Source organism: Tigriopus californicus, chromosome 7, assembly GCF_007210705.1.
Source record: "Tigriopus californicus strain San Diego chromosome 7, Tcal_SD_v2.1, whole genome shotgun sequence".
Classification (NCBI taxonomy): Eukaryota; Metazoa; Arthropoda; class Copepoda; order Harpacticoida; family Harpacticidae; genus Tigriopus; species Tigriopus californicus.
The window spans coordinates 7,625,964-7,651,395 of record NC_081446.1 but is presented as its reverse complement, the minus strand read 5'-3'; the positions used below and the strand labels follow the sequence as shown (position 1 = coordinate 7,651,395).

The window sequence follows — 25,432 nt, the reverse complement described above, 5'->3', positions numbered from 1 at the left end:
ACCCTAGGTAGGCCCCTTTTTCCTTCTGTGCTGTAATGAAACTGAAACGCGGTGGAAGTTTGGATTTTCAAATTTCCTGTCTTTCCCTACACACAAATTCAGAATTCGTATCTCCTAACATCTGGTTATGAAGCAGCTACTTCGTGAACCACTTGCCTCTTTCAAAACAATTAGTTATTTTCATCTTGCAAGAAAAATAAAGAAAGATAAAAGGGGTAATTTTAGTTCAATAAAAGGGTTATTTGACGCCGAAAGTCGCTGACCTAAACTTCATTAAAAAGAATGATAACCATAAGGCAATGAAAACCTGCTCAGAAAAATGTTTGATAAATATGATATTGAATTGGACTTCCTGTAAACGACACTTACCTGTTGACAGGTCATCGGGTATTAGGTCTAAAAACAGGACAGGACAATGTTGCTCAACGCCATCGGGTGGCTCCCAGTCAGCTGGTGCACCAGGAACACCAGATCCAGGAATTGGAACCATGACAGAGTTTCGTTCTTCGGTCAAGCCCACCCATTGCTCAACAAGGGACCGTTCGCGTTCGATCTCGTCTTCGGATTTACTGGACTTTCTCCAATATTTTTGAATCTGAGAGTCCAAATACTATCAAAGATATCCAAAATCATTTAGGTTCATCAGCTCTGGAGATATTAATCTTGTTCTCATTTATACCTCACGGCGTCTTTCCAAGGCCTCAGTCCATTTTTTCCGCAGAAGGTTAAGATCCTCATCCTGGTATGAGTCTAAAGGCTTTTGCAATTTACTTCGCACCAATGGGCATCCCACAGAGACGCTTATAATACTGTCACAAATGATTGGCAAAGTGCCTGAGTTTTGGACAGCTTTGATCGTGACGACGAGCTTTCGTTGTTGACCTTGGCGCAACTGAAAGACCCCACCAGTTCCAACGTCTTCTCGAGGCTGAACTTCAACTGCTGCATATTCACCAACTTCGTCTAACTCCTGGACTTCGATGTTTAATGCCAGTTTTCGAGACAATTCTGACCACCTGAAAGCGGAAAAATTTGCGAGGCTCGTAACTTACAAACATGACCAAGATAATGTGAAAAGTGAAATTTCCACCCCAACAAATGAGGAATGAATTTAAGCGTCCCAGCTAAAGGCATGTATATATGTATTTCAAGTAAGCGCTGATTTTTCACTTATGGGTTATGTAGACTCCAAACAACGATCGTACCAATTTGTCCCCGAAAGTTCACCAAACCCTCGAAGCCCAACCGCACTGTGCAAGCATTGGATTTTAACATTTTTTTCCATTTTACATGCTTGTCTAGGCAATTAGCATTGTGGTATTGAGCTAATTTGATAGTACGTTCACTGATCAACACCAAAAATGTTCATTTTGTTGGGTTGTGTAACACACCTCACTCAAAATCATTCGATTATTGAAAATTCAATGAGCGGATGGTGCGAGTTGACGGCCGAAATGCCCAAAATCAGGGTGCCGGACCACATTCTTCCTTGAATTTCCTTTACTTAACATGCCCTATAGGATGCTAGGCCCTTCTTGAAGGCATATGTGGTGGAGGCAGACCAAACCTCTTAAGACAATTTGTTTTACGTACAGACCGCTTTGGAGACGAAGTTCCTTCTGTGGTTGCCATTGAGGTGGGGAGTTACAAAGGAGGTCACCTCTCGGTTGAGTGGGTACTCCCAAAGAATTGCGAAATTTCGATTACTCATCAGGCATGGATGGAAGGAATGTACTCGGGTTGAGCCAGGTTGCATTCCCTTAGGATTTCTTGTACAAGAATTTGATTGACCTACAGGATGCAAGTTATTGCAAATGAGAACTTGTCTTTAACCTTTTTGCCGACTAAGAATCGCACAACGTGGTTGGAAGGGCTCTTGGTCCATTTGGTGCAATTTTGGGTCGTTTTCCTCAAGGCTCTCCTTAAAGAATGAGTCACTATCTTACTTTGCAAACTGTACGTCCTTGAAATAAAGGGTGACGGCATAACGTCGGTAGATGCACACTCACCCGCCCCAGTATCCTTAGGGCTTGATGTACTAAAGTTATCACTTTCTCGAAGTGCCTCTTTTCGCTAAGGTCCTCACTCACTTGAACCCTAAGGATATTCACACTTTAGGTGGTCTTAAGTGAATGAAATTTAAGAAGTATGTTGTGCGGCAACCCTGATATTGAGCAAATATTGCAGCCAACCTACACCGGGCACAGACTGAATTAGTCTTTTAATTCAGTTTACCGGCTTGTTGAAGCAAGCAGTATTCTGATATTGAACCAAGAGTTTAGTACAGTGACAAAACTGCACAAAAATGACATATTCTTGGGTTTTGTTGCACAATTCACTCAATAGATGAAAATTCAATTGGATTCCAGAGCGAGTGCGAGTGTAGGTTGGCTAAAATGTTTGTCTTATTTCTCCCTCCTCAAAATGCTGAAAATCAGTGTTGCCACACTACATTTTTCTTGAATTTCCTTTACTTCACATGTTCTATAGGGCTTCCTCCCATTATTGGGGCAGAGGGCGGCTTCATATTTTGTCTTTTATGTCTCTCAATAAAGATAAACCATGGAGTACTCCATGGATAAACTCCGTTTTGGCCAGATTGGAAACCAACCAGTTTGAGACCATGAAACAGTATTTGGTCAATCTCTCGCTGAAGATGCATCGAGAAAGTGGTGTCGTCTGCACATAGAGGAAGCAACTCCAAGAGAGTGCGATGAGAGCTAGCCTGGAGAACTAGTTTTCAGAGCGAATGAATGTCAGCTCACAGGCTGCTAGGGTATAGTTTCTGATTAAAGAGGCGCTGCTTTCCATCAGTTAGAGTTGCAGAGTCCACTAGTTACCAATTCAGCTGCAGTAAAAATCCACAACAAACTCGATTGTTACTCTTCTATGTCACTTCTTCTATGGTCTGCATGAGAGTCCAGAGGGGGTTAGATTGGAAACATAAAAGAGGAATAGAAGTGGAGATAACACTCTCTGGGGGCGTTGATTCTGGAAAGTCTTGCTTCGAAGAGAGCTCATCTAACAAAACTTTTCAGGAATGACCTTTTGGAGAGAAACCCAAAACTTTGGAGTTTTTGGCACCCCCGCCATCAGATCCACAAATACGACACCAATATGTGAGAATTAGGAAGCAATCCAAATTTGACATTGCGTGATCATGATTTCTGAAGCCATGTTGGAACGGTGGTAAAAATTCCTTCACCTAATCCTTCACTATATCTTACAATACTTTCGATGCCCAGAGAGGAAAGAGACAGGCCGGGTAACAGTCCATGTCTTGCGTTTTCCCCGGCTTACATATTGGAATAACTTTAGCTACTTTCCATCTAGATGGACATATTCCGCTCAGGATGGAATTGTTGATCATACGTGTTAGGCGAACGACCAATAACTATTTATTCAATGGCGGAGGCATTATTTGCGGGAAGTTTATGAAAATGAGGCTTTGAGAAAGTCCATATGGTTTCATGCCGTCGAGTTTGAGACCAGCAGTGAGGGCTCGGCCAGGCTTCTCTTCACACGAGACACCCTTGACCCCGTTTCTTACCAGGTATATGATGCTTTCAACAAACGGCAGTAGCCTTACCGTGTTAGGGAAGGATGGGCCTGCATGCTGATACAGGTTCCAAGTCCAAGCTGTGAGACTGAGAGGCTCGAATTGTGCTGTGGGTCGCAGTTTTATTGACACATTGCGTGAAAATCTATGTCGTGTAACTGGACCATAAATTTCTTAGATCTGTGAGAGATTTTGCCGCCTTGTCGGAAGAATCGCTCCAAGCACGATCAAGCCAAGAGAATTTCAACAAACAAAAGAGCAAGTTGGCTTTTTTGATTGGGGTCAAATTTGTTAGTCAACAATTCAGAAACAAAGTACAATTCAGTAAGGAAAGAAACGTGTGGATGCTGCCAGATGGCATATTTGCATGCTATTAAGAGTGTGCATCTGGCATATTTAGAACTCCTCTGGCATGGGAAAATTGAATATGGCATGTTTTTCGGATCTGGCATGTTTTCTGGCATATTCTGGGAGTTTATCTGCAAGGTTTCAAACTTGACAAGTAGGTTGCAAAATGGACAATTTCACATTCCCATCTTGCTGCCCTGGCTTGATAGAATTGAAATAGTTCCCTCTTTGACGGACATCATTGCCAACTCCCTCTCTATTATATTTATAACTATCAGTCTCTACATAATCTCTACTAGATCGTCGGTCTATGTTATTCTTCAACTGCACCAAGGATATTGTAAGGATGTTTCATTCCTTCTAGGTCTTGACTTAATTCTCTGCAGATGGTAATTTTGATTGCCAGAGTTGCCAAGTTTCCTGATAAGTGTCTGGCATTGAGAATTCAATTTCGACATGCTTTTGGAGATATTATGGCTATATTGGCAGCAACTTTTACATTTCCTCACAAGTTTGTTAAAAGAGAGGGTAGGAGGCGTGGTGTAGTTAGTGCTGATTCCCAAAGTGAGAGAGGTCCCTGGTTCAAAATCTCCTCCCCGACCTATCCCGACTGACGTTCTTTAAATAGCAAGTAAATGAGGCTAAATAAGAGCATGGTATACCAAAGCATTCCCTTTTTAACACTTACCTGTCTGCTAGTGATCTTGCTTTGGCCATTTGTTCTTTTGGGTTGCACAACGTGCGGTCTACGAATTCTAAAGAGCGATGACCATATACTTCCACTGATAGTGCCCCTTCATAACAATGTTCGATGAACTCGTCGCAAATGGGAATGGCAAATTCTTGCTCGTGCTCAAATTGACATGGAACCGAGTGAAGATCATGTTCATTTTTCCGCGTGGATGAATGAAAATCTAGAATATTTGAGGAGACATGGGACGGAACAACCGTGAGATCTTCTCCCCACAAGTTGTACATGCAGAATACGTAGTTCGACAAAGAAGGTGGTAAGCCTGTGGCATTTTTTATTGTCACCTGAAATGAAAATGATTTACCATTGCGTTAACAATAACCCACAAATAAAATCCATTCTCTCTCACTTTCACTATCATAGTTGGCGGCTCTTCATTGTTCTCGGTTGTAGGAGTAGAACCGGTAGAATAAATTTCATTGGTTTGAAAATTGTCGTCAGGAAATATACCAGATGCCCGCTCAATTTGGATGTGCAGGCGTCCAGACACTACACCTTGTTGGGATATGATCGGAACAAAGTAATCGAATTTAACGTCGGACTGTAAGCAACTCAAGAAAACGTTTGCTACTCCAATGAGGCAATGACTTTCGTTTCCTTCGTTGAATGGATTTTCAATGTCATTCTTATTCAAATCCGTTCCCGCAGAATCTTCCAGAGCCGATCGTATTTCTATCAATTTTCCATTTAATTTTTCCACAGACCATATTTGGTTCCCCATTCCTCTCCGTTTAACTAAAATGGCTGGTTCGCTGACAAGTGATCCACGCTAGAGGTCAATCATGGGATGTTGAAAGACAATTGAAAAACTCGTTTGAATAAAATAGGAAGTTACCTTTCGATTTGGGCTTAGATTTTGAGGAGGTATTTGAAGGGTGACACTAAATCGAATAGGCTGTCCAAGCTCCTCTGAGAAGAGATTTGCTTCTCTGGTTAAACTATTTGCTCTCATGATATCTTCGCGAAGTTTTGAAAGACTTCTTTTAAAATTTTCGTCTCTGTAAATAAATGAAATGGTAAGAAATCTCCCACTACAAGGTTCAAATCTTCAGTATTTATAAATTTTTAGACCAAAGCTGCACTTTGGCAATGTTTCAAAAGGGATGGCAATAGGTTTGCAAGGAATCAGAAATTGAAACATAGCCTAACCTTTCTTGGCCCCACTTTTCCAATTTGGACATAATTGGATTGCATGGGATTTTTCCTCCGTAACCGGAACGCATGAACAGATTGTCATGAGGCACATAAGGAGCGAATGGGGTGGAGGGGCTCATATAGTTCTTCAGTTGTTGAAACTGTTTTTCGTACTCAATCCTTTGCTTTTGAAGAGCGGAATACTTGTCTTCTTCATGTTGTCGCTCCAGACGAGCAATGGCCACTCTAATCGGATCATTTGAAAGATCAGCTTGTAACACTTCCTCTTGAGCCATCTTCCAATCATAACATACTCGTGGCGTATGTGTATCTGAGCCTTCATTGGAACAAAACGTTAGCAGGGCATTTAAATTTAAATTATGTAGAGATGACTGACTTGAAGTGTTAGGACAATTGACCCTGAAATAGTGGTTGGACCCCCAAAGAATTCGATCTCCGTTGGCCAGTTTAGTTGCCGCCTTTATTTCGAAACCGTTGACACACGTACGCGCTCCGGAAATAGGGGTGAGGATGAGAGCTCCGCTTAACAACTGGATGCTGCAATGTTCTGGCTGAATTCCCACGCCAGACAGTTGAATATCTGGATCCAACGGATCGCCAGCCCTTCCAACACGTGTGAAGTCTTTCAAATAGTACACCAAAAGCTCATTAAGAGAAGGGTCACTATTCAAATTTACCAAGAAGAATTTGTCCTTCTGTACTTTAATTCCTGATGCTTGGATAGAAATTCCCACTTTTTCTAAAGCTTGGCGTCGATCTTCTTGAGTTTGACCTAGATTAAAAACTATGAAGAGTGTATTATGGCCATTTTGTTTATACCATGGAACTAAATTCATACCTGTTTTTTGTAACTTTTCTTCCCATGTAAGGGATACCTCTTTCATAAGCTTCTCATTTTCACAAAGCTTTTCTCTCAAAATATCCGGTTGCTGAAAATATTCATACAAAACATTAATTTAAAAACCAATGTAATGGCGGAATATAACAAAAAATGGAATATTGCCAAGCAGTACTTTTTGTATTTCTAATACGAAGGAAACACCTCTTCCAACGGTGCCATAAGAATTCTTGTACCGTGCCTCATTTGAGTATGAAGGCAATCGGACTTTTACTTGAAATGTTGTTTCTAATTTTAATCATCTCTACGCAAATTCCAGTGGCTCATTGCTCAACCAGGGACGATGTCAGCATCTTATTCTAATAGACGGACGTCCTTGACTCAAACACGGTTCAAAACTCATGAAGTAGTTCAGATTAATTCGACTATTATACTTGGGACCATCGACTAAGCGATTGCAGTTCCGTGCTATTTTTAACTGATAAGGTTTTGCAAAAGAATGAATTTTAGATAGTGGCTAATTTCGGCGCTTTTTTGAATGACATATTCCTTAAATTTAATTCCTTTTTGAAGATTTCACCCTTGTACAGAGCTTTTGTTTGAACACCCCAAAGGAGGCCAATATGTAGAGGGCTGGGAGTCGAAATTGGCGCCCTTTTCAGAAGTCGATTGTTCCTCTTCCATAAGAAGGACCTAGCGCCACGACTTTTCATGCAATTGCACTCATTAGTTTTGAATATCGGGTGAGTAGTACTTTTCATTGAGCGAAGGACAAACAAACGTAAAACGAGATAATACGCTCTAAGATGCCAGACTTTATCAATAGATTATTAAATGAACAATTTAATGCCCAAGAACTGGAACAATGAATAAGCCACCAACTCTTATGCGAGACGCTTCAAACTCTATATGGGTAAAATTCCGAACAATTATGACTTGTAAATGATCATTTTACAGGAGGTTGCATACTGTATGATTTATAACCCGCCAAAACGTTTGGAATCATAGTTTCCAACACATTAGTACTAAGAAAAGCACACTTTCACGAATTGTTGGTACTAAAGTTAAGAACATCACTTTTACTAAATTTAGCTTTAGCTTTTTAGCACGATTTAATGGAAAAGATTATGTTGAAAATCTTTAAGTATGCATTGATCCCTATTTGGATGTCACAAGTGTTAGTAATTTTTCACTTATAGGACTTAACAAGTATCTTACAAGAGTTATTTATGGTGTTAAAATAGATTAGTAAAAAGTTGTTAAACGAAAAATACCTTGTTTAAGTCAGGCATCTCAGAGCGTATTCTCGTTATCCTACGTTTATTTGCCCCAACGAGGCGAGAGATAAGAGAATGAAAAGGGGTTTGGGGGGAGAGGGTGGCGAGTAAGGCAATCTTAATCACAGAAGTTGAGTGGCGTTGGGCCCTCATCTTCATTGAACTGGTTGGAGGAGAATTGCAATGACTTTGATGGCAAGGATATTTTGACCCCCAGGGCACCAATATGTCTGGGGCTAAGTTGAATAAAATATCAATTCCATTCAACAAAACTTTCTTTGATCGCACCAAGAAGAACAGAGTTAATATTCCAGAGGACTTTTTTAATTCAACGTGCACTCCATATCCAGGTTTTACGTACAATCAGTCAGTCATTAATGCGAACGGAAGCTTCCTTCAAGAAGTCCAGAACTAATTTTTTTCGGACTTTCTTTCCGCTATTAGGAATGGAATTCACAGCAGTTCAAGACCAAAATGTAGTCATTTTACTTAAATTTATATAAATATATCGATTTTGTGCAATCTCTCACAGCATGTTGGTGTAGCTACTAAAGAGAATAGCGTTCTCGACTTGTTTTGTCCAATGACCCTCATCTGGTCCAGTACGTCCAAGCGACGACTAGCAATCTGTCAAATCATCATGTTCTCGAGATAGGGTCGACCATTACTCAAAAGCCGGCGTGCTCTAGAGTAAGAGCAACTAAAAAGGTCGGTCTGGCTAAGTTCAAGTTCAAAGATGAACATTGGCCGTTGATTATAGAAAGGTTAGAAAGCTTGAACTTATTTCAATGCTGAAAAAGGAATCGTCCATAGATGTAGCCTTTGACAAAATGATTCTAGTTTTTGAGGAGGTCTGTTCCACTGTATCAATCTCAGAATGTTTTCCACAGGGCGGGGCACAGTCTAAAATTCCGAAGTATGGGAAGAATTTTAATCAAAAGAGTTGTAAACTAGCAAAAAGGCTCGAAAGCAATTTGAATCCAGTAGTTGCGGCTAGCCTTCAAAGAAATTTGGAGTTGATCCCAGGTAGAATTAAGGCTTCCATTGACACAGATCAGTTGAAAAAGGAAAGTCGAGTAGTTCAGGAGGCGAGGTCGAACCCAAAGGCATTTTTCTCTTATGCAAACTCAAAGAGAAAGATGAAACACCCTGTAGGGCCCGTTGAGGTTAATGGAGAACCCATAGACAATGTAGAGGCTGTGGCCAACGCACTTGGAAATCCGTTCTCTAGCGTGTTTTCAACTGCAAAGAGTTTAGGAGCAACAGCCCGTTGCTCTATTAATGAGTTTGTTGAGATTGGCAAGGCTTGTCAAGTTGAGCGTTTAGACGATCTTGTAGTTACAGATCGAGATGCTTTTGAGGCCATCAGGGACTCTTGAGCTCTCCTGGCCCTCATGGTGTGAAATCTCAGTTTCTGATGAGATGTTCACTGGTTCTTGCTCCTGTTTTCTCGTACTTGATGCGTTGCATCTTGGATCAGGGCTAGATCATGTTGTTCCAATTTGCAAAGGGGGAGATAAGTCGCTCCGCAGAAACTATAGGCTGATTTCTCGTACTTCGAATATTGCGAAGGTGTTTGAGAAGATCATGAAGTTCAAACTTGTTGAATTTCTTGATATCCATGAAGTCCTTCCTCCTAGCCAGCATGGGTTCCGAGCACATTTTAGCACGGTAATTGAGGGACTAGAGAGCCATGAATCAGTTGATGTAGTTTATCTCGACTTTGCCAAGGCCTTTGACAAGGTAGATCATGGTCTTTTAGTTAACGACTCCATGAGATTGGGATCCAAGGCAAGGTTCTCGATTGGTTAAGAAGTTTCATTTATGGTAGGGAAACAATTGGTTAATGTTGAGGGATCCCTTAGTGACATACATGATGTCAAGTCAGGTGTTCCTCGGGTTTCCATTTTGGGTCCTCTCCTTTTCATCATCTTCATTGCTCCGCTTCAGAAGCTTGGTAGAAGTAACGTCAGTATCTCTTCCTATGCTGATGATACAAAATACAAAACAAGGCAATGTTCAGACTTCCGGTTGTCTGGTTGATGTCCTAGACCAAATCTATTCCTTAGTTGCTGCGAGTAACATGGCACTTATAGATGATGAAGGTATGAGCATTCAGCACGTCTCATCCATGAAGGATTTAGGTGTAGTCCTCCAAGATAATGGAAAGTTCGATGAGCATATCTACTTGAAAGTTGGTAAAGCTTTTAAGACATATGGTTGGATATATCGCACACTTAAGTCCAGAGATAGTATCACAATGCTAACTCTGTACAAGTCAATCGTCCAGCCTCATCTTGAACATGCCTCGCCTATTTGGGCTCCAATTAGTTCAGCAGATTTGCAAAAGCTCAAGCAGGTCCAAAGATGTTTTACTTGGAACATTGAGGATATGAGAGAGCTCTCCTATTGGGAGAGGTTAGAATGGTTGGGATTATACAGTGTTCAGAGAAGGTATGAAAGGTATCTGACATTGTACATTTTCAAAAGCATTCATGAGCTTTGTCACAGCCCAGGATTTAGGGTCAATTCTAGTGACCATAAAGGCCTAATGTGTGTTTTGAGAGCACCTTCAAGCCCCCGAGAATCCAGGCTCGTTAAAACAATGAAGTCCAACTCTCTTCTTTCTCCGGCTCCTTCCTTGTTCATCCATATAATAATAATAATCTTTATTGCGACTATTGGTAAGGTTATGTCGTAAAAATGACTATAAAATAAAATATTATGTATATACATTATACAGAGTTTGTTGATAAAACATGTGACACGACTCCCTGGCCAGCGCTAAGAATTGCAGGCCAGCCTGATGGAGCAGAGCGGTTTTGAGCCAGTTCAGCGCGCTTAGCGAGCCTTGAGAACTTGCTTTGAGAAGCATGACCGACCACCATTACTTTCTTCATCATTTTTAGTTTCTTTATTGGTAGTCCAATCAATTACGCCTTCAAAATCTGGCTTATTCTTTGATTGAGCCTTGCATGGCCCCAATTGCTTGATTTTTAACTGAGGATAAAAAATAACGCTTCTGCGTCTCCTCGTCCCTAGGAGAGTACAGTCAGTAATCAGGTGGGATGCTTGATGCCCTGGCGTCCGTCATCCTCTCACTGAACGTAGAAGCATGCCACAACGTAACGAACGTACTACCAACCCAATAAGTTCAGCTCATTTTGAGCCTATCGGTTGCTTGTTTGTTGGGAAGACGTCAAGTTTTCGTATCAACTTGACTCATAAGTTTTGTGCTGGACTTGGCCGAGTCGGACACTTGACATTTTTTTTTTACATCCCAATCTTACCGGACCTGCGCCATTCGTGCGCGGGTCACTCGAAGTACGTACTGGAAGTTGGACAAATCGTTTTATAACATCAGCCCCAGGGCGATGGTCTGATGGTTGTTTGGCATATCCCTGGACCCCTTCTTATAGATGAAGATGATGACTGACTCCATCCACGCTGGTGGAAAGAAGGAAGAATGGCAGGCAAGGCTGAAAAGATCTTGGCGTGGCTGGGCTAGGGTCCGCAGAAGGGAAGGTTGGAAAGGAAAGACCCCAGATGTTGAGGGGTCTTCACTCTTCATCGTCTTGAAGGCCACGTCCATCTCGGGTTCCGTGAAGGGCTGCAAAAGGGGATGGTGTTCTTCTGGGCAGCCCAGGAACTCCTCCACTACTGTTTCCGATGTTGATGCAAACAGTTCTTGACAGTGGAGGAGGAATTTACTCACAGGAATCTCCGAGTTAGTGGCGGGCTTTTGGCACGTTTGTACAAGCCTGCCATCCGGGACGAGCCTGATGAAGAGAGCAGGTTCACCATTTCAAACCTTTGGTGGGCCGACTTGGCGCCCCTCAGAAACTTGCGATATGAATTATCGATATTGCATATTGCTCCCAAGTCTCTGGTGTTTGGCTTGTTTTGGCACTACCCAGTTTTTGGAGCATTTGACCCCTCAGCTCTTGATGGTAGGCACTGAACCACGGGGTCTCGAGTCTTCCTCTCCTCTCCATGGAGGACTCTTTAAATGCTTGCGAAATGCCTTGGGTCACTGCAGCTGGATTTTTCACAACCCCAGTGCTGATAGATAGCTGCAGGGTCTCAAGTTGAGCCGCACACTTTGCGCATTAAACACCCACCTCCCATTTCGAGTCACCCCCAGATGAAAATTTCTGGGCATCTTGAAGGTGACTGAAGTTGGGAGGTGATCAGAAACGGCCAGTGGATGGACGAAATTGGCCGGAAATGGAATATTTTGATATGAAAATGTGATCATGTACAGAGGCGCCCTAGGAGTAGGTGTGTGTTGTGACTACAGGGTCAGAGCGCAGAGTGATTCTCCATTGGCTCAGGATCTGGGCGAGCTCACTCAAGTCAGGACGGATGTTGAAGTAACCACCAATGATGACTTTCTCCGGATTCTTCACCTTCTGAAGGATGGATGTGACGTCCAAGACCAGATCATCATAGTCCGTGGTTGGCTGATAGTAAACGCCAATGATGGTGAAGCCTTGGGCATCCATGCTATGTGATGAGGAGAGGATGAGATAAGGGTGGGCTCAAAGCATTTGATAATATAGAGCTCCAACCCACCGCTGGGCCGGCCACGCCCAGCAGGCTTCCTGGCATGAACTATGAAGCTCTGTTTGCCAGGAAAGCAACTCTCGTGTTTCTCCTCGGTGACCCACGTCTCAGATAAGAAGGTGAAGGCGTGTCCTCGGATCTTGTTGAGACACTGTCCCGCACAAGCCACTTGCAGCATGTTCGCCCGTCCATGACAGTTGAGAAAGCAGGCCGACTCTGGTTGATTCCCTCCTCTCTGCTTGCTGATCCGCTGTTGCCGCCGATGCTGATTCCTCGCGATACTGTGTTGTTCAATCCGACCTAGAAAAGAGATATCACTATGGCTATTGAGGGGGGGAAAGGGAAAGGATGATTGGGAAGAGGAAGAGGGTTGGAAGGCTAGAAGCTCACGTCTTGAAAAAGACGTGGGCCGGGGAATATGGGAAGAGGAAGGATTGGAAGGGGAGGTGCATTGAACGGGGCATATCACAGATTCATGGGGGACACTGTTCGTGGGCGTGGCCCCGCTCACTGGTATTACAGTTGGTACTATTTTATCGACTTAAAACCATTAAAAACAAGATTCTTGTCGGAGGAGTAAAGATTGCACTCCGCCATTCAAGGGGTCAGCAGATTTGAGTTGCCTTCAAATATTCGTAGGGCGCATGTAGGCGTTGATCCAGTAGCAGGATTTAAGTCAGACTTGGACAAGTTTTTGACTCAAATTCCCGATCAACCTTACATTCAAGGATTCAAGGGTTAGCCAGATCAGCCTAGTTCGTTGGTTGATCAAATAATATATATTAAATAAAAGTTAAGTAAAATGAATGAATTTCTCGTCTTGAACAGCTGGCATTCCAATCCCAGTGGCGGTAAGGAAGTCCGCAGAAAAAAAGTTGTGACCGCAGAGGCTTGACGTGCGTTTGGAGAGCACCTTCAACTTCTCGTGATTCCAGGCTAGTTTGAAATAAGCTAATTTCTAAGGGGCATATTAAACAACAAATGTTGCTTTTGTTACCTCAGCAAAAAACAGCAACTAAAAGTCTTGGGATTTGAGCAAACACTTCATCAGAGTTATGACCAACATGTCCTCTTTGACTTATCTTTTATTGCATCCCACCACTTGATGTCAGTTGACGATTTACTTACTGAAGCATGCTTTAGCATCTCTTTCAACGCATCCACTTCCGCCCTAAGCTCGCGAATAATTCTTGCATTAGGGTCTTCATTTACCACTGCATGATTGACAATTCGTTTTGTACGATCTGCATATCGCAGGGTTGACAAGGTTTCTTCATAACTGTCCGATGATGGAGAAATTGTAGCAATCATAACTGTTTTGCTATTTCCTCCAAGATTATCCTGGTGAAATAAAAAAATGCAATGACTATTTCAAATTCAAATGAAATAATAAGCGCAGAAACAAACCTTAAGTAACCAAGTCAATGTGGAGTCTCTGTAAGGCACAAAAGCCTTGTCCCTTGTCTTACATCCCGAGGCTTGATCGGCTAGTTTTGATATCACCAAGCCCAATGTAGTAAGAGATCTAGAAGGGGACATACTCTGTTTCAAGACAGATTGAGTCATCAAAAGATTACGAATGTGTGGAAGCGTCATGTGATGTCAAACCGTCTGGTAAAAACCATTACCATCCCCGGATCAGACAGAAGAACCTAGCTTAGCTATGGTCACTTTTCCAAGATAAAAAGAAAAATGTAATGTAGTCCGAGCTTTTCCGTCCATCCGAAAAAAATGAAAATGACCTAGAAAAAGTTCGCAGGCTCATTAGCTGGAAAGAACGGAACTATCAATTTGAAGAAGTTTCAAGTCGACAGAAGTCGTTTCTATAGATTAATAAATCAAAGCCACAGACACAGAAAAAGGTGAGCCCAGGAGCAAATTTTGTGTAGTGCATTTGTGTTGTTTGTGGAAGGAATGTACCTTGTTTTTTCCCAACTCGACAAAAGGCAGGCACAAACTCCCACCCCTTTCCTCTCTCCTTCCCTCTTGCCCTCCCCTTGTTCCCCTCACTCTCCTACACACGTCTGGGTAGCCATTTATTTTTGCACCACAAAATCAAAATTAAAAAATTAAAACACGCAACTTTCAAATTGCAATAATTAAGCACAGTAGTAAAATACCCTTTAAGTCTTGACGGAAAGTCCCAAACACATCTTGAAATTTCTGTACGTCAAAACCTCATAGGGAACAATTTTGATTCTATTGCTTTATAGAATTCTAGCCCACTTACATGCCTGAAAACATTATAAAGAGTAAAAGTTTTCAAAAATCTACTCTATGTAAATTGAGAGTACACTTAGTTAGCTCTTGAATACAAATTATGTTACCATTTATTTCATCGGTACTTTGTTACATGGGATTTAGTAGTCCAAATTTCATCGTTTTTAGCCCCAAAATGCCCCGGTTATATGTTACTTCAATTCCTACAGAACTAATATCAATTTTCAATATCACAGAAATGAAAGATTACTTTTCTATTTTTGCATAGTCTCACAATAGCTAAAAATGCTATATTATGTCACTTAAAACACACTAAAAGTGTAATCTTTGAAGATGTGTTTTACAATCATGGGTACACTTAGTTACGCATTCACTGGAATTCTGAAGACAATATATACAACAAACAATGTCGTAGATTTTGTAATTTCTTGAAGACTTTGTTGAAACTGATCGAAAATAGCTTCTTTAAGACTTCATTGATGTTTATGAAATTTTCAGTGACCGCTCAGCTAAATTTCCTTTGGACGGCTCCAAAATAAATTTTCAAAAATCTGGTCTTTTGAGGGTTTTAGATATGGTTGTACACGACTTTAAGTTAATTTGAAATCATGCAAGAAAAGGAAAAATAATCTTTTCTTTTCGTGATAATGAATATTGACATTAAATCTTTGGGACATTGATTTAACACATTAACGGGGCATTTTGGGGCTAAAAATGAAAGATGATATCATAAATTATATTCAAGAGCTAACCAAGTGTGTTCCTAATTCAGATTAAGTAGGTTTTTGAAAATTTTAGTTTATATAATGTTTTTAGGCATGGAAGTTTTTTATGTGGGCTAGAATTCCATAAAGCAAAAAATTCATAATTGTTTCCTTTGATTTTTTGAAGTATGAAATTGCCAAGATGTGTTTGGGAACTTCCATCAAAACTTGATAGGGCTTTTTGAACAAGCATCTTCTAAATAGATGTTACTGAAATTTCATGTCTATACATAACTGAGAGCACTTTTGATACTGATTGACTATTTTCTATCAGTGATACGATTTAATGTACATTAAGTGATTTTACACATTTTTCCTAGCTACTCTTAAACATGTGTTTTTGGAAATGCTTTTTTTTGGTTACGCTGTACAAAATATTGTTTACGTCCTGCACTTTAGAGGGCGCTTTGTGAATAAGCCTCTACCAAATAAAGGGCCGATTTGGCCGAGTCTTCTTTATTGAATTTTATTGCGTTTGCGTCATTTTTGGCAAATTCTTTCAAAAGCATCTGTATAATTAGTGACCTGGGTCACATTATGTCCGGGAAAGAAATCCCTTTCTTGGCAAGTCACGAGTGGTTTGTTCAGCAATATGCCGTGCGTCTTCCCGTTTCGTTTGGGCTGAATGACGTTACAAGTAAGGGCCCTATTGGCATATGAGTAAACACTTAACTAGTTTATAAATGAAAACATCCAGTATATGATAATTCAAAAAAATGAAATGATAGGTAAAAATACTCTCAACCATTTTTACCTCGTCTTTTTGTCTGCAATAGTTCGAACAATTCCGTTGAACCTTAATTTCAACAGACTATATAGATGCAAAGAATGAGAATATACAGATTATAGTTAATTGGGACTTTATGGGGATTGTTTGGTTACAATGCCAATGCGTGCTTTTAACACACGAACACAGTCAAAAGTCCGAGCGGTTCCACACATGTCCCCCTGTTCCCTCAGTTAAACACAAAAAAAAAATCAGACAAAGCTTACTTGTTGATATTTGACCCTTCTTTCAGCCTTTCTCCAACTGCTCCTGTTTTGATCGCTCTCTCGGAACCAGCAAGGTCAACAAGGCTTATTTTGCTGACCTTTTCTCCGCTGACACCACTTTCTTGATCTGTCAAGGTTTGTGTCAATATCACATTAAAAACAGCATGGGATCGAGAAGATTCACTGTTCATGTTCGTAGAAGCCACAGTTCGACTTTTATTGCCCTCTATCATAAGATCTTCAATCTCCTGAAAAATGAAACAGATAACAACCTTGAAATTTCAAGAATATGCACATTAGACAGCACGATTTTTTTTTGTATCTTTAATTTAAAAATAAATTATGCTAGTATCAGTGTTATATAATACTATTTAATGATATAAGCATGTCGTAATTAAAACTCGCGAAAGAGACATTTTTTCCGCTAGAAATCAAAGAAGCTGACTTTTTAGAGCTGGAGATATTAGACATTTTTTTACGATTAATGTTGATTTATGGTACAACTATGACAAGAAATGCTAACTTTCATCATTACTAGGCGAATTATAATCTTTCAGTTTAATAATACTGGGGATTACTTTCCCTGTAACGGTAAGGGATAAGCTCGTGAAAAACTAAACCCAAAGAAAAAAACTAACTAAACTCCGACATTTTGTTTTTTACGTCGAGCAGAAGTTTGACGGTTCAGATGTGAGAAAGAGCTGAGTCAAGGCATAGGGACGAAACCCGGTTAGTACTACCCTCTGGAATTTCTGGTCGACATACGAACAATAACTTTTGTCGGAGTTTAATAATGAGTCAATTTCACAATATTCTAGCCGTCATGGGTGAAACTGATTATAAAAATGCTAGAAAGGATAGCATCAATTTGTCATTTTACTCCAACCAAGAGATATACAGATAGCCCATTTGATGGAGGCAATAATCGATCAATTAAAAAACTTACCAAGTACGAGACCACAGCTAATTGGGACAGACCGTCAACGTAAGGGCCAAGTACGATGTGTTCTCGAACTTTCAATCCATGTCTGGACGACATTTTTGGGTCCAAAAGATCATGCACTTTCTCATTGTAAATTTCCATATAGCTGACTTCAACTTTGGCTTGCCAAGAATCAGGTTCAAGACGCAATTTTGCGCTTATCCTTTCAAATAAGGTATTACAAAGTCGGGGAATGATACCATGTGAATCCAGTGAACCCATCATGCTATAGGACTTTCCTGACCCTGAAAATAAAAAGAAATTTATTTTATAATATGCTTTTGAAAGTTAGAAAAACAAAAAGGCGAAGAAATACTGTAACCAGGTAATTATTGAACACTCGTTAAAATGCCCTTAAAAGTTCTGATGGAAATACCGAAACGCATCTTGGCACTTTCTTGCTCAGGAAATCGTAAAGTAAAATTTTGGTTTTATTTATTGCTTTATGAAGTTCTAGCCCGAATAAAAAAACTTAGATGCCTAAAAACAGTGCAAAAACTGACAGTTTCAAAAATATAATTCATGCAAATTGGGTACACATTTAGTTATCACTAACTTAAAAATTATAATAGGATCTATTTAAACTCTGCTTAGTTATGTGGGATTTAATGAACCAATTTTCATCGCTTTTAGCTCCAAAATGCCCTGGTTATATCTTAACTTAAATTTCCCCAGGACATGACATGAATTTTTCTATCACAAATCATTATTTTTCATTTTCTTGAATAATCTCAAGATAAATCAAAACACATCAAGTGCAATGTTTGAGAATATCTTCAAAATCTTCAAAAGTACCCTTGTTGTACATTCACTTGAATCCTGAAGACTGCACACAACAGGCAATCTTGTTCTTGAAGATTTTGTTGAAACTGATACTTCTTTGCGGTTTCATTGATTTTTGTGATATTTGTAATGCTTATTGAACCTTTGTTTATTGTAGACGATTCTTAAATGTTTTTTTCGAAAAATTGTGTTTTAGGTGTGTTTAGATTCAGTTTATTTTTTTTCTTTTTTTTTTTTGAGATTTTGAGATTATGCAAGAAAGAAAATAACTTTTTTCTTTGTATAAAACGCCTAACTTGAAAACGTGTCCACGCATCGCAATCCGATGATTAAATAAAAAACTCGGTGGATGGTGTAAACGGTTTCCTATTGGATCAAAGTATAAAAACTTATAAAACGCGACCATCGCTTCCAAAAGACATCCGCAATATGTTGGACTTGACGCCAACGATGTTTGGCATATTGATCAACATCTCGGTAAATTCCTGGAGGATATGTGGGGCCTGCACGTTGTAAAAGAAGGTGATTTGGAGTCAGAGGTTCCATATCATTGGGGTCGTCGGAAACTGGAGTTAAGGGCCGACCATTCAAAATGGCCTCCACTTCGCACATTAAAGTATTCAGAGACTCGTCGGTTAGAGGCCTCCGATTTTCATTCTTAAGACCAGACATGACCTTGCGTATAGTGTGCATCTCTCTTTCCTACACCCCGCCAAAATGGTGGCTATAGGGAGGATTGAAAACCCATTCAATGCCTCGGTTTGTCATGTCTTGACTGATTTCATCTTGTTTCAGTAACTGAAAGTTTTCTCGGAGCTCTCGCTCCGCACCGATGAAGTTTGTCCCATTATCAGACCTCATCAGTTTCACTTGCCCTCTTCTAGAAATAAACCTCCTCAAAGCCTGGATAAAGGAGTCGGTGGATTTGTCATAAACAATCTCGATATGGGCGGCACGGCTGGAAAGACACGTGAAGATAAGTCCATACCGATCTTGAAGAGCTCGTCCGCTGGTTGTCTTGAAAGGACCAAACAAATCAACACCAGTGTTAGTGAAGGGGGGATTGTTTCCCATCACTCGATCTTGAGGTAAGTCAGCCATAACTTTGCCTTGATATTTGCGACAACTGATGCAATCATTAAGGATGGTTTTGACTAAGGACCCTTTGCCAATAACGCGAAATCTCTCGCGCAAACGGTTGATCACAAAAGCACGACCCAGGTGACCTGATCGGGCATGGGTAGCACGGACGAGCAGGGTCGCAATATGTCCTTTCGCCAAAATAATTGGATGACGTTGGTCAAAGGTCAAGTGACTCGCGTTGGACAATCTTCCTCCAACTCGGAAAACTCAGTCTTCATCCAAGAAAGGGGTGAACTTTCTCAACTTGGAACTCTTCCAGATTGGTCTCGAATTTTGAATTGAAGCCAGTTCTTCTTCAAAGCTCTGTGCTTGCAGAAATTTAAAAAATGACCTTCTCGGCTTCAGCAAGATTGTGTAACGTGAGCTTTTCACCAGGGGATCCACCCCGAAGCTTGGCTTGCAACTTGATCAAACCCACCACTAAGCGACGAAGCACATTCCAGTCTGCGACACTTTCCATGAATTGCATTGCTACGTCCATTTCAACCTTGACAGTAGCACAAAACACTGGGTTCTTCTTGATTTCAGGGTCATTGTCATCCACTTCGGGGACTTTCATGCCAGTTGGCCACGATTCCATCCCTTGGCATAGAAATTCGGGGCCCCCCTTCCACATTTGCGAGGTCACAAAATCACGAACTGGTAAGCCACGACTAGCAATGTCTGCTGGGTTCAATTTACTGGGTGCAAACATCCAATGTTCCAGTTCCGCTCGTTCACGCATATACGAAATTCTATTGGCCACAAATCTTTGGAATCTTGTCTTCTCATTCTTTAAATACTTCAGAACATTCTCACTGTCGCTCCACAAGTAGCAAGTCCTTGTTATCAACGGGATTTCCCTTTGGATTGTCACCATCAGAGACACACCCAACTTTGCTGCAGTCAATTCAAGTCGAAGGATTGATATCTTTTTGAGCGGGGTCAACCGAGATTTGGCCATCATGAACGAGGACTGAAAATTACCGTTGAGGGAGGGTGTGATCAGATAAGCCATTGCCCTATATCCCGTTTTGCTTCCATCGCAAAATTTGTGCAGTTGAGCTGGGGTGTTGGAAACTTTGGACCCATACCATGTGGGAATCTGATACGAATCTATACTTGGGAGTCCTTCCAACCAATCCTTCCACGGCACAGATAGCAGGTCGGGCAAATTTGCATCCCGATCATCTCCCCAACGACAAAGCTCTTGAAAGATATGTTTAGCAGGCAATACCGCTGGTCCCACGATTCCCAATGGATCATAGATGGAGTGTATAGTTGAGAGAATTCCCCGCCTGTTTAGAGGTTTGTCTTGAATTTGAATCCTGAATCCCAGCGTATCATCTTGCAAATTCCAAACCACGCCCAAGGCACGTTCCATAGGCAAGTCGTCCTTTACAAAATCCAAATCCTGAGTCGTGGGCTTGAGGTTTTGGCTCGGAATTGTATCCAACACTCGCCTCTGGTTCAAAATTGTCAAGTTGAAATGACCATAGCTACAAATTTTACGGACCCGTCGGACCACTTCGCAAGCTTGTTCAACGGTGTTGAATGACACAAATATATCATCCACGTAAAAATGATTCTGCACTACTTGAACTGCAGCGGAATTTTTGTTTGTAGCACAGTCATTGGCAGCTTTCCTCAATGCAAAATTTGCACAACTTGGCGAGGAGACTGCCCCAAAGACGTGGACTTTGAGTCTGCATTCAATGGGTTCTGCATGAGGATCTTCACCTGGGTACCAGAAATATCGTAAAAAATCCCGATGTTGCTGAGGGACATGAACTTGATAAAACATTTTTTCCAAGTCACCCATAACCGCATCACTTCCTTGGCGAAATGTAAGCAGAACGCCCAGCAGATTGTTGGTCAAATCCGGACCTTGCAGAAGGGCTTCGTTTAAAGATCTTCCACCGTATCTTAACGAGCAATTAAAGACAACTCGTATCTTGCCCTTCTGCTTGTGGTACACACCGTGATGTACAATATACCATTTGTTCCTCTCCACATTCAAATCTTCAGCGGGTACCTCCTCTGCGAAATCATTAGCGATCATCATCGACAGGAATTCGGCATAATCGGTGTGAAACTTCGCATCGCTGAATATCTTTTTCTTTAACCCATGCAATTGGCGAAGAGCTTGGGATCAATTGTCGGCAAAATTCACTCGATCATGGCGGAATGGAAGGCTTATACAATAATGTCCACTCTCCTCTCTATGAATCGAATTTTCCACCTTCTTCAACCATACTTTTTCTTCGGCCGAAGGTCCCAACTCATCCTCACCGATGTCAAGGAAGTCATTGCCATACATTTGGCGTAATTCTTTATCAATGCCTTGATAGTCTGCTTGAACTGAATTGACTTTCACTTGCCTTCCAGACATCCTCCAAGCACCAATTGGGCCATTCAGGGCCCATCCAAGTTTATGCTTGGAAGCATATGGCGTCCCACAGGTCCNTCCCCACAGGTCCACTCACGATCTCTAACGGCTTAAGGGCTTCCGGAGAGTTGGCTCCTAAAAGTAGGCCAACGTTGGCGTCGATAAACACAAAGGGTATGTCAGAGAGGTGAGGATATCTTCCACACTCTTCAGGAGTAATAACGTCGCGTTTTGACACAGGCAGTTTGTCCTTTGAGAACGACACAGGGAGAAATACCTTCTCATTTCCGTCGATATCGGAGACTTCCAGACCATTAATGGCACGTGTTGAAATGGCTCTTCTCGTTTCGTTCATTGTGGTTAAGCTGATCTTGGTTCTTGGGCCTACTAGGCCTAATTTTTCTACTATCTCATCTGTGACAAAACAGTCGCTAGAGAAATTATCGAGGCCAGCATATGTGATGATTTCTTTGAGTCCACCTTGAACTCTGACTTTGACTGGAATCAAAGCCATGGCGACCTGATTTGACTGACCGGCCCTTGTACAGTGACCCGGCTCCTCCAAACAACATGCGGAAGTGGACTCCAAATCTTTAGGCTCCACCAACTTGCTACTGGGAAACCATCCATATTCTTTAGGACTATCCGATTTGTGTAGGCACGTAGGATGTCTCTTTTCGCACTTTTTGCACTGCAAATGTTTCTTGCAGTTTCGACCAATATTGCTTACAGTCAGGCAGCCATTTATGAACTTCGATTTTTCTTCATCTGATTGCTTCGCGAAGAAAAAGCAAGTCTCCAAAGAATGGTTGGCCTTCTTGCAGGCTAGACAAAGTTGATCTCTTTTGAGATTATCCTCCTATACATCTGTAGCCATTGACACAGATTTTTTCATCTCGGATGATCCAAGTACGGCTTTCCTGTCCTTTTCTGTATCAACCACTTCTCCAAAGATGGGCAATGACATCATCCGAGATTGTTGCGATACAAACGCCGACAGATCCGGAAAGGTGACGGGGCGACCTTGCTCCAATAAACAGAAGGCCCGATTCCTCCACGCCAACCTCAAGTGATATGGTAACTTCATAACCAGTTCTTGAATTTGAGAGGGCCCATTGAGCTGGACGAGTGCATTTCCATCTTTCATAAAGTTACGACACGAAAGGAGGAAAACATTAAACTCCTCCAGAGGATCTCTATCGTCGTTCTTGATGGGTGGCCAATTGCTCAATTTCCGAAGGAAGGCATTTGCAATCACGAATTCGTTGCCATACTTCTGATTCAGTAACTCACGAGCTCCCCTGTATCCAAGCTCCGAGTTCAAGTGAAAACAACTCTGGACCAACCGCTGCGGGAGTGCTTGCGAGTATTTTTCCAAGTAATGAAGTTTATCCGCTTCAGATCTGGTCTTGTTGGCAATTAGTTGATCGAAAGATTGTACAAAAGCCTTGTACACGGTTGGATCCGACCCATCGAACATCTTTGGTTCCGAATTTGGCAAGTAAGATCTCTCGGCTATCTCCGCCAAAAGGTCGATTTGACGGAACATGTTAACCTCCTCTGGTTTAGGAGTGGTCACGACGAATGGAGCATGGTCCGATATTCCACTGCGACTAGGTGCGATATCTTCTTTTACTTCTGGTCTCAATTCGGAAGGATTGATGCCCTCTATTTCGATCAAGCACTTCTCGAAATCAACGACCTTTTTGGCGTCCATGACCAAGCGAATTTGACCCTGAAGACTGACTCTTCCTCCATGGCGTCTCGTTTAGCTTGAATTTCGGCATTCTCCTTTTCTTGTTGAAGAAGGTGGGCTTGATCTTCCCGCGCATATTGAGCTTGACGCTTCTGTTTACGCACGATCTCAAGCTTCTCGTTCATTTCTTTGCGAGCTTCTAACTCGGCTTTTTCCCTCGCTAATTGTGTGCAGTGAGTAGAGTTGTTCACATCGTACTGGTTTTGTATTTCACATACAACGGTATTTATAGGGGAGGGGAGCTAACGCAGTAGCTCGAATTAGCATCTCGCTACACCTCCCCCCCAGATCAAAGATCTCACAAAGACCAACAAGTCTTGAACGCATTCAGCACAGGAGCTGCACTAATCGCAGGAGCCCTACTCAATCTTGATGACAACCCACGGAATAACACCATGGAGCGTCCACAGGAGGATCAAATCCACAGATCCTCCCATCGCAACAGCTTGTCAGATGACTTCAACTCACATCATAGAGAGGGCCGAATTCACGCACTCCCCGGATCCAACACTGGGTGGAATCTTACTCCAATCACAGGAGTCACACCCAATTCTCCATGACCACACAACATGGAATCTTTCTCCCATGGCAGGATCATCCAACCGATTACCTTGACCACTAGATCGTTCCCACAACCACGGAATCGCACCATGGAGCGTCCACAGGAGGATCAAATCCACAATCCCTCCCCGATCAACAAAGGTCCAGGAACCTGTCTCTCCCTCGCATCTCACGAAAGAAGGAGTTGGTTTGTGATCCGTGGGGTTTCAGACACTGGCGCGATATCCGCACACGCCTTGCCTAACGTACTCCCACCACGGAAACACCGCTGCCACCATGTAACACCATGTAGTTGTTAAGAGGGTTGTGATACTCGCTGGTTATTGAAGTAAAGTGTATTTCCCAATCAAACACAAAGCAATATATAGTCAAACGCCAACGCATTCTTGTAATTAGCATATTCACTACAGTTCCCAATTTGCATTAATTAGATTTTTGAAAAATTTAGTTATGCTATTTGTAGACATACAGGTTTTCATGTGGCCTAGAACTCCATAAAGCAATAAAACCAAAGCTGTTCCTTACGATTTCCTGAGCAATAAAAGTGCCAAAATGTATTGATGATCCCGATGGTGGTTTGTTACTGACTATTTGTATTTCTGACTAGTATCGCTTTATATACATGACTAGAATAATCAGGATGAGCACAAGCATGTGCTCAATCTACCACATCTCCCTCACATACGGGTCGGGAGTTAATCCGTATCACATGCCATCTGGGGATCACGGGTCCACCATGGGATCACGGGCCATCTGGAGATAACGGGTATGCCCCACAATCGGTGTCACGAGTCGACACCATCAGGGTCACGGGTCCATCTAGGAATCACAGGTCGACACCACCAGGGTCACGGGTCCGTCCTCCATCCGAGGAATCCACCTTCCGTCCGAGGAATCCGCCCTCCGTCCGAGGAATCCGCCCTCCGTCCGAGGAATCCGCCCTCCGTCCGAGGAATCCGCCCTCTGTCTGAGGCTTGGCCAATCACCAGGGCCTACGGATCGGCCCGCAACTAGGAGCCACGGATCGGCCCACAACTTGGGGCCACAGATCGACATCACCGAAAGACAGAGGGCACAGCCGGATCCTACCGACTGAGCCATGTATTGATGACCCCGATTAATGGTTTGTGGCTGACATGTATTTCTGACTAGTATCGCTTTATATACGTACATGACTAGAATAATCAGGATGAGTACGAGCATGTGCTCAATCCACCACAGGTAATTCTCGCTAAAAAGATTATAGGGCTTTACCACCGTGTGAAGGTAGGAAAGTGTGAAAATGAATCTTGCCTTTGGAGTTCGAAAGCACTCATGTACTTGTCATGTAATTGTCCAGCTGGCTTGAGTAACAAAGTTTTAAGTAAC

At 41.9% G+C, this 25,432-nt stretch overlaps 1 protein-coding gene across 7 annotated transcripts in view; it reads right to left on the bottom strand.

The window, feature by feature from the left end:
- LOC131882945 (kinesin-like protein KIF13A) overlaps window positions 1-25,432 on the bottom strand; it is a 63,267-nt gene that overhangs the window by 26,544 nt on the left and 11,291 nt on the right. For 6 of the 7 annotated variants that reach the window (XR_009373559.1, XM_059230235.1, XM_059230239.1 and 3 more), the window contains 12 exons: window positions 17,418-17,698; window positions 16,472-16,719; window positions 13,902-14,019; window positions 13,623-13,835; window positions 6,652-6,742; window positions 6,190-6,597; window positions 5,808-6,129; window positions 5,494-5,656; window positions 5,008-5,427; window positions 4,596-4,942; window positions 680-1,016; window positions 370-610 (listed from right to left, as the gene is read on the bottom strand). Coding sequence is in view for 6 of the 7 variants with exons in the window: in XM_059230235.1 (XP_059086218.1) it covers window positions 370-610; window positions 680-1,016; window positions 4,596-4,942; window positions 5,008-5,427; window positions 5,494-5,656; window positions 5,808-6,129; window positions 6,190-6,597; window positions 6,652-6,742; window positions 13,623-13,835; window positions 13,902-14,019; window positions 16,472-16,719; window positions 17,418-17,698 (3,189 nt within the window). In the remaining variant the exon portion in view is untranslated. The remainder of the gene's footprint in view (window positions 1-369; window positions 611-679; window positions 1,017-4,595; window positions 4,943-5,007; window positions 5,428-5,493; window positions 5,657-5,807; window positions 6,130-6,189; window positions 6,598-6,651; window positions 6,743-13,622; window positions 13,836-13,901; window positions 14,020-16,471; window positions 16,720-17,417; window positions 17,699-25,432) is intronic. The other variant, XM_059230238.1, reaches the window with a different exon arrangement.